This window comes from Kogia breviceps, chromosome 3 (genome assembly GCF_026419965.1).
Source record: "Kogia breviceps isolate mKogBre1 chromosome 3, mKogBre1 haplotype 1, whole genome shotgun sequence".
NCBI lineage: Eukaryota > Metazoa > Chordata > Mammalia > Artiodactyla > Physeteridae > Kogia > Kogia breviceps.
The window spans coordinates 25105001-25117206 of NC_081312.1; the positions used below are offsets into that span (position 1 = coordinate 25105001).

At 53.6% G+C, this 12206-nt stretch overlaps 1 protein-coding gene across 6 annotated transcripts in view; it reads right to left on the reverse strand.

Moving 5' to 3' along the window:
- The window catches only part of ADCK1 (aarF domain containing kinase 1), a 113852-nt gene that overhangs the window by 59412 nt on the left and 42234 nt on the right, over positions 1-12206 (reverse strand). For 4 of the 6 annotated variants that reach the window (XM_067027975.1, XM_067027978.1, XM_067027977.1 and 1 more), the window contains exon 4: positions 7907-8110. The exons of 1 other annotated variant lie outside the window; for it this stretch is intronic. In XM_067027975.1, the coding sequence (XP_066884076.1) occupies positions 7907-8110 (204 nt within the window). Of the gene's footprint in view, positions 1-7906; positions 8111-9324; positions 9395-12206 lie in introns of those variants that run through there. One more of the 6 variants, XM_067027980.1, reaches the window with a different exon arrangement.

Below are 12206 nucleotides of genomic sequence, written 5' to 3' on the forward strand. Positions count from 1 at the left end.
AGGGTGCAGCTGTGTGAAGAGTGGAGAGGCCAACGGGGCTGGAAAGAAAGCAGGGGGCCGGGGGCAGTGCTTGAGTACCTCTCCGGGGGCCTCCATTCCACAGGCGTGAGAGGGACGTGGCCCAGGCTGGCTAAGGTTCACCCAGGAGCTCCCGAAGAATCGGACGGTAGGCACCCCAGAGACCGCCATGGGCGCCCGCCCACCCCGGAGGAGGAGGCCTGCAGAGGGGCGTGGGCCTGAGGTGGAGCCGGGCCCGGAGGCCTGGGCAGGATGGGCCAGCGCGGCTGCCTCAGTCTCTCACCCAGTGACTAATGGCACGTCATCCATCCCGGCTGACAGGAAAGCTTCCTGCCGTCCATCTCCCAGTCGTTAAATTACCCTTCTATGGCCAAAATCTCTCTCGTAATTGATAAAAATCTCCTTTTGATGTTCACCATTATTGGGGGCAAAATGTTTTTCTATTCTTCATTATGTTTTTACTATAAATGTATTTTTTATTGAGAGCTGCTGGGAAGGCGGGATGAGCCCAGGTCGGGAGGGAGGGTGGTCAGCTCCCCCCCGTCCCCTCCAACCCCTCCTCCCCACATTCCAGCCCCCTCTGTTCCATTCCCAGAATGCTCACACTGTAGCCTTGGTGAGGAGGGGGTGCTGTCTGGGGAGACAAAGAAACCAGATGCCAGAAGAAGACCGAAAGAAGCAATTCTACAGACAGCTGAAGCCCTTGGGGTGGTCCTCAGCTGCAGGCCAGTGGAGCGGCCCAAGGTGGTAAAGGGTGAGCTGACCTTGGCCCGGCCCCTGCCAGTGTGTGCGAGAACAGGGCAGGAGCCCCGGAGGGCAGGGACCCCCGGGGGCGGGCAGGGACCCCCGGGGGCTGGCATGGTACCTGGTACAGAGGAGTGCTCCGTAAATATGTGTGACCAAATAAGAGACGGACAGGGAGAAGTTGGATCGGCATTGGAAAGAAGGCATCAAGGAACAAAAGCACGGAGGCATGTGTCATCAGGGAGGAAAGTATTCTGCCAGCTGCGGGCCCCCAGGTGGAATCAGCCCCGGGGGCAGGAGGGGCTCCTCCTACCTCTGTCCTAAGCTCTTCTCTAGCCCTAGGCTAACCCAGGGCATGTTCGTCCCTGTGCACATCCCATACCCACCTCCTCCAGGACAAGGGAAGTTGAGTCCAGCTGCCTTCCTGCAAGCGAGGAGGGCACGGTGGGCCCTGAACACGGCACAGCCACCAACTCATGGCCCTGGGCACCCGTGGCTCCACCTCATCCATGGAATCAGACCAAGAGTACACAGGCGGTGCTACTGATGGGCCTCAGAAAACTGCCCGCTGAGCTGCCAACAGCCCCCAAGGTGGGGATCTGTTGGGAGGGTGGTGCTCAAGAAGCCCAGGAGACAGGCTCCAAGGCAGCCTGTGCGAGGTTCCTAACAGTGGGAGGGAAGGGGCTGGCCACTAGATGGAATGCTGGATACCAATCAGGAAGGGGAAGAGAAAGGCCGATTCTTCTAGCAAAATAGTATCTGGGACCATACCTTGTATCAGAAAACCTGGTTAAAGACCCAACTCCACCATTTAAAGTCTCTCAGAACATTGGTTCCTCGCACATATGAAGCATCCAGCACGACACAGAAACAATAGCTAACCTTTGCTGATCATCTGCTCTGTGCCAGGCATGCTCTAAATTCTCCACGTTCATTAATTCATTTAATCCCTGCAGCAAGCCTGTGAGGCAGGTACTGTTATTATCCCCATTTTACTGATGAGGAAACTGAGGGGTAGAGAAGATACGTAACATGTCCAAGGTCACAAAGCCAGTAAACCAACAGGCGATCTGGCTCCTGCCCACCTCAAAGGCTCAGAAAGAAGCTCAAGGGCCACGTGAAGGCAGGATCCAGGGTACAAATGTGCAAGCCGAGCCAAGGGCCGTGTGGGGAACTATAAGGGTTAATTTTACGTGTCAACTTGGCTGGGCCACAGTGCCCAGAAATCTGGTCAAACATTATTCTGATGTTTCTGTAAGGGTGTTCTGGGATGGGATATATATTTAAATTAGTAGACTCTGAGCAAAGCAGATTGCCCTCCTTAATATGGGTGGGCCTCATCCAATCAGTTGAAGGCCTGAACTGAACAAGACTGACCTCCCCAAGCAAAAGAAAATTCTGCCAGCAGATGCACATCAGCTCTTCTTGGGTGTCCAGCCCAATGGCCCACCCTGAAGATTTTTGACTTGCCAGCCTCCATAACTGCGTAAGTCAATTCCTTAAAATCAATCAATCAATCATTATTTATTTATTAGATAAAAGAACACACATGTATCCTACTGACTCTGTTTCTCTGGCCAATCTTGACTAATAGAAGAATAAAAATCCAGCCCTGGTAGAGCGGTCACCGCCTGGAGGAAGGGATGCCCAGCTCAGGCACCTTTTCCTAGTTCTCACAAAGTTCTCTGCGTGCCAGCAGAAGTCCTATGTGCAGGTATGCAGAAATGATATGGCTCAGCCCAGAGCCGGTCATTCACTCTCCTAGCCTACGGTCCCCTCCCCCAGCCCCGAGGCCTCCACCCAAGCCCCTCTTCCAGTCTCTGCACGGCCCCCACCCAGTGGTCCCACACCAGGAACCCCTTGCACAGGCCAGGAGTTCCTGCCTCACCTCCCCGCCTTCTGCTTTTGCCTCCGCTGGTCCTCACGTCAACAGTGCCTTCTCTCTGCCGCCCCCACCAAGCTTGAGAGATGAATGATGTTCTTGGGAGCAGAGCTTCTTTATCTCTTTTTCTGAACTTTTGCTTACAACTTAAACATCGCCCTCCACGCGTACCTGTAGGTTTGTATGAAACAATGACGGGTGCATTTTCCCATCTGAATCACAGTGGTTCTCTTCTGCATTCTCATAGCCACTCTGGTCAGATGGCCCATCAAAACACTGAGCCCTTGGCCCCTGGGAGCTATGGGGAGTTACAAAACAAGGTCAAGTCTAGATCTCCACCCTGTGGGGAGCTCAGGGGTAAAAGACAGATAAAACATCTTTCAGAGCACAGAAGCCAAAGCCCAGCACCCCAATACCAGCACAAGGATTGCCCCTAACAAAGGAATTTCTGTGCTCTGCTCCAGCCCCTAACCTCATTTCCTTTGGTTTTTCATAGAATTTAAGGGTTGGAAAGAACGTTATCTGATACAACTATGTTCCAGGACAATAAACAAAACTGGATCATTCACTAAAATATACTGTAAGGAGATTGGACTTGTCTGTATGTGCTGGGGAGGTGGGGAGAGATATGTGTGTGTGTTTATGACCAAAGATAACTGTCCCATTACAGCTAAGGGTTCTATCATTTCTTCCAAAGTCCCACTGTAACTCCTACCCCCCAAGCTCTCCGACCTCAAACCTCCCGCCTCCACCTTCCCCACCTGTAAAAGATGACCTCATCTCCCATGTTACTAAGAAAATTCGGCTCCACTCTGTCCTCCTTTGCTCAGGCCCCTCTCCAAGTCCTCCTCTCCAGGCTCCCATTATGAAAAGAACATTCAAAGGCCCCTCAATGTAACCTCAGCCCCAACTTTGCAACCTCGGCTCCACTGGCCACCAGCTTGAACCCCGTACACTAGTCAACAAGACTATTCACTGTGCACTCTCTGTACTTTATGCTTTCCACTGCTTACATCTTTGGCACATCTCATTAATCAGTAATCCCCTCCTCCAAACTCCACCTCCTCCAATCCCACCCATATTTGAGATCCTGGGTCAGATGCCACCTGCTTCAGAAAGCTTCTATCCACCCAAATATAATATCTATCTCTCTCTCTCCCTCTCTCCGTCTCTCTCTCTCTCTCTCTCTAGCGGGCACTCACATGGCCAGGTATTACAGTGATGAGTGTACCTCTTGATGACCCCAGACTACAGGGGTCACAGCTTCCAGCTCTGTGCCTTTCTCACTCAATTCAAGCTGCTTAGACAACAAAGAGAAAGAAGAAATGGAAAAATGAAGGAAAACGTGTTGAACCATAGAACTGCGTGCTGTTAGAGCCTGCAGGGGGCCTTAGGGGACTCCTACTCCAAATGAGGAAGCCGAAAGGATAGGTTGGTGGTCAGTGTGAAGAACCTTGCCAGGTCCTCCAACACACAGCCGAGAGCTCCTTGAGACCAGGATGGTCAACAGTCTCGTCCCTTAGGCTTGTGTCTGCCCCACTCAGGGTCAGAGGTGTCAGCGCAGGCTCCCTCCACAGCATGGACCATGCCCAGGAGTAGAAATCATGTGAATTTCAGCCAGCTGCTGGGGCTCCCCTCTGTAAGGAAGGACCGTGTCTTCCACACCCCTCCCTGACTCTCGAGCTCAGGCGCCACCTGCTGGTCGAGATCAGCACTGCACCTGGACCCACAGCCCCAAGGGCAGTCGGGAGACCGAGGTTGAGACCATCCCCAACCCACTCCAGATCCAAGTCACTTTGGGGGCAGCAGAAATGACCCCACCTCCTAGAGTTCTGACTTCTGACTGATTCCCAGGACCTTTCCTTCAGGACTTAAGCCTAACATTCAAAAGAAAAAGAAAAAAGTAAGTTTCTTTGTGGTAATAATAGTAGAAACTTCCAAGGCACAGATACACGGACACATAGAAAAGTGAATTACAGAGGATTTCTGCCAAAAGGAAGCTGTGTTACATAAGAGACAAAGCACTGGCCAGAAGATCAGGAGATCTGAGGTCTTGTCCCATCCGTCACATGCCGTTCCCTTAGCTACCTGGTCCCGACTCCCTACCCAGGCCAATCCCTATGCCAGGATGGTACCCCTTCACTTGCCCTCACCTCTGCGCTGACAGCACTGGCTGCTGTCCAGGGATTTGGACTAATCCAGAACCAAGTGCAAATCATGGGATCCAGAAGAGCCACCACCTAACCCTCATCCCCCATGCTGGGGATGCCCTTTAGGGCCAGCCCTAGCTGCCTGGGACAGGGATCAGTTTGAGGATCTTAGTGACCCCCCAAGGCCTCTGCTGATGGGAGGGGCCCCCAAGAGCATAGAGGGCACCAATCAGTGCAAGCTGGAACGCGCCAGCCTCGAGCTCCTCTGGTCACCTCTCCTCACCCTTCAGTCTGAGATCTAGGGGCAGCTATGCAGTCTTTGAGCCCCAGGTAACCTCAGAGCTCACACCTAGAAAGAAAATGGTGATGCATAGCAGACTCAGCTTCCTTTCAGCACGCTCCTGGAACCAGGGACGGAATGCAGGGTCCCAGGGCAGGCGTGGAGCCCAGGATGGGTGGGGCTGGCTCAAACATCTTCCTGGGGGGAGGGCTGCTCCCCAAGAAGTGTCACAGGAGGGGCTGGAGGAGGAGGGAAGTGCAGAGTGAGTGACTTCCCCCGCCCTCACAGCCCCACACCCACCTACCCTGCTTCCCACCCGTCTCCTTTCCCCTCCCTCCACCCACAGGCTGAGAAAGTGTGTCACCGGGAACAAATGCCATCTTCCCGGGAGGGAGGAGGAGGCTGTGCGCCTGGAGTGCCGGGTAAGAAACCAGAGGTCTCTGAGCTTCCCAGCTGTGAGGGACGCCCCCTCGGAGCCATGACCTTGACATTGGCCTCCTTTTCTCAGAGGGCTCGAGTCAAGCTGTGGGTCAGAAGCCACAGGCCACCACGCTCAGGAGGACTTGGCCGGGGGGACCTAGAGAAGAGACCCGGAAGATGCAGGCAGCATCCTCCAGCCCCAGACATGCCAGCTGGGTGGGCACACCAGGACTGCTGACACCCCCAGCTTCCCATCCCCCTCCACCCTGGCTCAGAGGAAGCCACTGCCCTGCTCTCGCCTCCCCCTCCGGCTCTCCGGAGACGAGCTGGCCTCCAAGGGTTAATCTGCTGCCTTCCCTCCCTTGCCTCCGCCCCCCACTGAGCTGCCACGTGCTAGCGATGATGCACTTCACACTGTTATCACAGTGATTTATTTAGTTTTAATTTGGGGGTGCACCTCATGCTGTAGGAAGCAGGAGGCCAGCAGTCTTGGCAAGAAGCAAAGGCACACGCGGCTGTGCCATGCCAATCCCGTGCCCTCTGCCTGCGGCCCCTGCATGCTAACCCCGCTCTTCCCAGCCTGTGGTCTGCTCCTGACATCAGCCCTAAACCTTCACTCGATCTCCGCCTCCCCCCGCCCCCATCCCCTTGAAGGAGATGTTCCTCCTCAGTAGGAAGGGAATCCACAGAGGTTTCTATGCTCACCTCCTGCGTGACCCAGGCCCCCCAGAGTCAGTTAATGAGGCCAGCCCAGGCCAGGCTATCACTGAGGAGTGGCTCACCTTTGGCTGGATGCCGGGCACAAGATACCAGCTCTACAGAAAGGCACCAACAGCCAAGGCCAGCTCCACGCAGACCAGAGAACATGGAACATGGTCTTTATGAACCTCTGCCCCTACTCTCCGCCTGGTCCGCAGTAGCCTAAGGAAATTGTCACTTATCAGCCATTGGTTCATTAAGCAAACACTGGTGCCCACGATATACAACATCCTATTCTGGAACTGCAGATACGATTCAAAGGACCATCACGGTCTTCATCCCCAGACTTTACAGCTTACCGTGAAACCAGCTAGACACAACTAACCAAACTACGAGAGGCACAAGCTGAAGAGCAAAGGTGTGCAGAGGGTCAGAGAAGATTTCACAGGAGAGCTGGGGTTTGGCCAGGACACACAGCACCTAGCACAGTGCCCAGCATTTGCTAGACAGATGGACGAATGGCCTAGAAACACAAGGAATCACTTGACAGGGAGAGAATGCGGTAAAGAGATTCCAGGCAGACAGAGACCATGGCAACTTGAAAGTGGATGGAGTAGACCTTGAAGGTCCTGCTAAAGATTTTATTGGGGGAAATTGGGAGGCACCAAAGGTAATACAATAATCTCAGGAAAGGCATCAGCTGACCTAGGCTTGACTTTAAGATTATTTTGCTCAGAAAAGTTCTAGATCCAAAGGATTCTCTCTCTAAGAGGAGAATTTCAAATATAGTAATAGCGTTCTCTGGGGTACCATGAAATTATAGCACATAATTTGTAAGGCTGGGCCTGATCGGCCAATGGGCACCCTGCAGACGGCTGCTCCAATCCCTCCCCATCCCCAGAATCAAGATGAGCAGATCAGGTCAGCTAGGATCCACACCACTGTGGCAATCTGGGTTCCACACATCCTGCAGGTCACCGGCATGCGTCCAAAGGAGTGTGACCAGGGCTGTGTATGGAAGGGCCCTCAGCCCCTTTCCCTCTTGCTCCATGGGGTGGATGAAGATCAGGAAAGTTTGAGGAGGCAGGTCTAGCCCTTAGGAGGAAGCATGTATAACAATGAGAGATGAGTGGTAGTAGAATGGACCACCTTAGGCAGCAGATAAGAGAATAAGCTTCCTGTCACTGGAGGTAATCAAGCAGTGGCCCAGAGACGTTCCGGAAAAGTCATAGCATTGAATGACTAGGACAGCTCACTGATAGAGCAGTGCACTGGAATCACTTACTAACAGTCCCCTTGGATGCTTTACCTGATCACTCTATGTCTCCATGCGTCATCTGCAAAATGGGGTTAATGATGGTACCTACCCCATAGGTTTGCCCTGAGGACTAAGTGAGATAACATGCGGGAAACAGCGCAGCCGTGAGCGCACAGTAAACCCTCAATAATTGATAGGTATTATTAAATTCAACCATATGCATCATATTAAGTTACAGGTCAAAAACCGTCAAACATCAACGATTTCGTATGGTCCAGCTAATATTTTATACCGAGGGCCACTCAGGTTCCTTCTAACCTCTCTGCTTTCACACTGAAAGTTTCTGTGAAGCATAGTTCCACGCCACTGGCGGAGCCCCAGGGCTTGGGGCCAAGCAGCGAGAACTCTGCGGGGGGCCTTTTCGGAAGCCCATGCCCCGCGGCAGAGGTGGGTACCTCTTTGCCCAGGTCCTCTCGGATGACCTGGCGGACCTCCTGCATGCTGCTCTGTGGGGCCTGGCTGTGTAGCACCTTCAGCGTGCGGGTGTACTCCTCCGGCAGCAGGTAGTCCAGAGCCCCCAGGTGCTGGCCCACCTTGATGAACGTGCCCCGGTTGGCACAGCAGAGCTCGCAAAGGCGCCTGGCAGAGCGAAGGTGCACCTGCGGGAAGACAGGCGGGGCCAGAGAGATGTGAGTGCTCACTGTCACTGGACGCTCTTCTCTCTTCCTGCCCCCTCTGCTTAGAAACCCTGACCCGCCCCCTCCCCAGTGTACGTACACACACACACACACACACACACACACACACGCACGCACGCGCGCACACACACACACAGAGACACGTACGTACACACACACGTACACACACGCACGCACACACACGCGCGCACATGTACACACACGTACACACGCACGCACATACACACGCACGTGCACACACAGGTACGTACACACACGCACACACACGTACATATACACACGCACGCACACACATACACACACACACACACACACACACACACACACACACACACACACACACACACACCGCCATTCACCTTCAGTCTCCTGGTACCCAGAGCAGTCAATTCCAATCTCAAACTGCAGCCAGCCTCCTGACATGGCCCGATGCTTCTGATCGCCTTTCCTTCAAAACTTACCTGGTCCGAGTCCCACTCCCTCAGAAACAAGCGTTTGTCCAAGGCTTTCAACCAATTCTAATCTACTTATGATTCATTCAAGAATACATTGAGTTCACGCGTTTGTCACCCACCCCTCAGTCATACTAATAATACTATCTGTTTGTTTGGAGGTCTACAATTTTTAAACATGGTCATATTCATTATTTTTTTAATCCTCACAACAATTTAGGGAGGCAAGTACTGGTATCTTTAAGGATAAGAAACTCAGATGTTTTGCTTATCAAGAAATAGCTAACAGGGGCTTCCCTGGTGGCGCAGTGGTTGAGAGTCCGCCTGACGATGCAGGGGACACGGGTTCGTGCCCCGGTCCTGGAGGATCCCACATGCTGCGGAGCAAATAAGCCCGTGAGCCGTGGCTGCTGAGCCTCCGCGTCCGGAGCCTGTGCTCCACAACGGGAGAGGCCACAGCAGTGAGAGGCCCGCGTGGCGCACAAAAAAAAAAAAAAAAAGAAGAAGAAGAAGAAGAAGAAGAGTGACCAAAGACGAGGGAGCGCAATCCAGGGCAGCAAAAGGAGGTCAGGCCAGTGCATTTCAAAAGGGCACCTCGGTCTAGAGTCTATACAGTCCTAAACCCACATCAGGACACGCTCCACCCAGCCTCTCCTTCCAGCACCCTGCGGCCCACCCCACCCCATCGAATATAATTCTCCAGCAGCACACTTTCCTACTCACCCTTGCCAGCCATCAAAAAACTGAGGAGGGCTTCCCTGGTGGCGCAGTGGTTGAGAGTCCGCCTGCTGATGCAGGGGTCACGGGTTCGTGCCCCGGTCCGGGAAGATCCCACATGCCGCGGAGCGGCTGGGCCCGTGAGCCATGGCCACTGAGCCTGCGCGTCTGGAGCCTGTGCTCCTCAACAGGAGAGGCCACAGAAGTGAGAGGCCCGCGTAACGCAAAAAAAAAAAAAAAAAAAAGAAATAGCTAACAAATGTCAAAGGAAGGTCTAGAAAACACTTCAAACCTAGAGCTCTTTAACGCAGCAAACTTTAGCAGGGGTCTCCTGTTAACTGAAGGAAAACTTTACAGGGAGCATCAGGCGCATTGGGTAGGCAGCAGGGCAGGCTGTGCAGGACAAGCCGGCCTTAACTTGCAGCCTGATGCCCACCTATCCTTCCAGAGTGGGGGGTGGCCCCCATCCACCCCCAGGCTACACATCCCCAGTCATCACCCCCCCCAGCTCAGCTGAGGGCCTTGGAATTTTGAGGGTCCTGCCTTCCTGGAGCTACAGTTCCTGAAGCAGGATGAAGCCACGGGCACACACAACAGACAAGGGAGCCCAGTGCCCTGTAGGAAACTGGTACCCTCTTCCACCCATAAGTCAACCGGGAGGGTGAATATCTAGGATGGACTTACACTCTCTTAAGTGCTATGAAGGATGCTGACACAATTAAGTGTGTACTGTAGGCAATAAACCACATGAAGAGATAAATAACCATTGGCAACAAAGATGGAAGAAACGTTCAAAGATCCTAGTTGCTGAGTGAACCATACAGAAAACCGTTACCTTCGGAATTAAGAAGAGAACACTGCAGCCCTGAACGCCCTGGTCCCAGCAGCCAGGGAGCCATCCATCCACTCCCTCTAGAGCAGAGGGACGTCCCACGCTCCAGGCACGCGCAAGCTGTCCATAGGCCCTCGAGGGCTCTGCTGGACACCTCTGCATCCCGCCCCAACCCACTACTGGGGAAGCCTATGTCCACATGACTCTATCCCCCTGAACAGAGTGCCCCAGCCTCAGTGCGGGCACCTGGTCCAAACTAGGACAAGGAAAGTCTTTTTTCCCTGACAGGAGGGTGCAAAGAGAAGGGAATTGACTCTAAGAATTAAGGCGGGGCGGGTGTGGGGAGAGAACACATTTCCCTAGATGAGTAAAAGGCCCGTGTGGGCAGCAGGGGGGTGGGCTGGGAATTGAGCTGGCCAGGGTCAGATCGTAGACAGTCACAACTGTCCAAGGCCACACTCAAGTTCTGAGGACGTGAGAAAGAAGGCAAACATGGTCAAATATGGAACTGGGAGTTTCCCCACCCTCCCTGAGTCCAGGCTGTTATGAACAAATGACTCTTTACAGCTCCAATAATCAACCCCAATTCCCACCCTGCCAAATAAGAGGCAGCCAGCAAGTCGTCCACAATCCATTTGTCCTAAGGTACAGTGTGACCGGAACCCAGGTCCCACCAGAGGCTCCTGCTGAGGCTGCCCTGGCACCCAGCTGCCCACTCCCCCAAGGAGGCATGCTCAACCCTCACGCCAAAGCCACTGCAGGGTCAAGGCAGAGGACTGGAAGGCGGAGTGAGGACATACCCCATTGTCTCTGCCCCTCCCAGGAAAGACACCAACCACTGTGTATTCACTGGGGGCCGACTGAGTCCCACGCCTTCCACCTCGTGGGGAGATGTGACAGAGCCACTCACACACAGAGAATGACACGTGGTAGTAGGATCACACTGAGGACCACGGAGCTCACAGAGGAGAGAAGCAAAAGGGCTGGAATTAGAGAGGCTTGGCTCCTGGGGAGAAGCAGGGTGCGTGCAGCTCAGGAACACGGGGCCTCTAAGCTGCACATCCACGCTTCTTTGCCGTGCGCTGTGATACTGGTGCTAGACCCTGTGTCACTTCTCCTTTGCCAGATGGGTCGCTATTAGGCTTTGTCAACAGGGGGCTCTGGGGGACACTGCAAGGCCACAGCACAAGGAGGCTCTCTTATTGTCCCTGTGCACTGTTTTCAGCTCATCAGCCAGTGGGTAGTGGCTTGGGGGTGACCACTTTGGTGGCCTTCACGGACCAGCCCACCCTCTGTAAATTTCTTTACTACCTGATGGGCCCCTCCTGTGGACCAACTCAGGCCCCATACCTTCCAGCAAGTGTTCTGACTACCCAGCAGGCAGCTCCTACACACGAGCTCCAGGTCACACCCTCCTACAAATTCCTCTGCCACCTGGCAGGCTGTTCCCATGGACCATGCCTGCCATCACACCTCATCACCAGGGCAGCCCAGCATCCCAGCCTTGCAGGTGAGAGGCCCCCAGCTGAGTCTTTAGCTCTATTCTTGTTCACCACCCCCTCAGCCCTAGAGGGAGCAGGTGCTTTATGCATTTACTACTTCTGCACCTTTAGAATCTTCTTTTACTCCTTTAGGAGTTAACTACCTTTTCCTAGTGAATAAGTCTTTATATTTAAATTATAGGTATGACTAGTCCCTGGCTGATACATAGGATTAGCCCCTGAAATTGAACCTGAAAAGATTAGAATAAAAAAGGAGGGCATTTCAGATCGAGAGAACAACATAACAACTTTAGCCTGGACTCACATCTGCATTTATCTCTGCTGCTGGCAGCCCTCAGAAAGCATTAGCCTCACCCTAATAAGCCCTCCTACCAAGGAGCAGAGCCAGGGCTCTGTTGCCCCTCACCTGTGGCCTGAGCCAGTCCTGGGTAGGGTGTCTCTTGGCACAAAGTGACGGTCACCTTCAGGACACTGTCTGGGCAATGCAGAGAGCCCTCTCTGGCCACACAAGCCCAGGAAGGCTGGTCTACTGCTGACTCACTGGTTACTTGGCA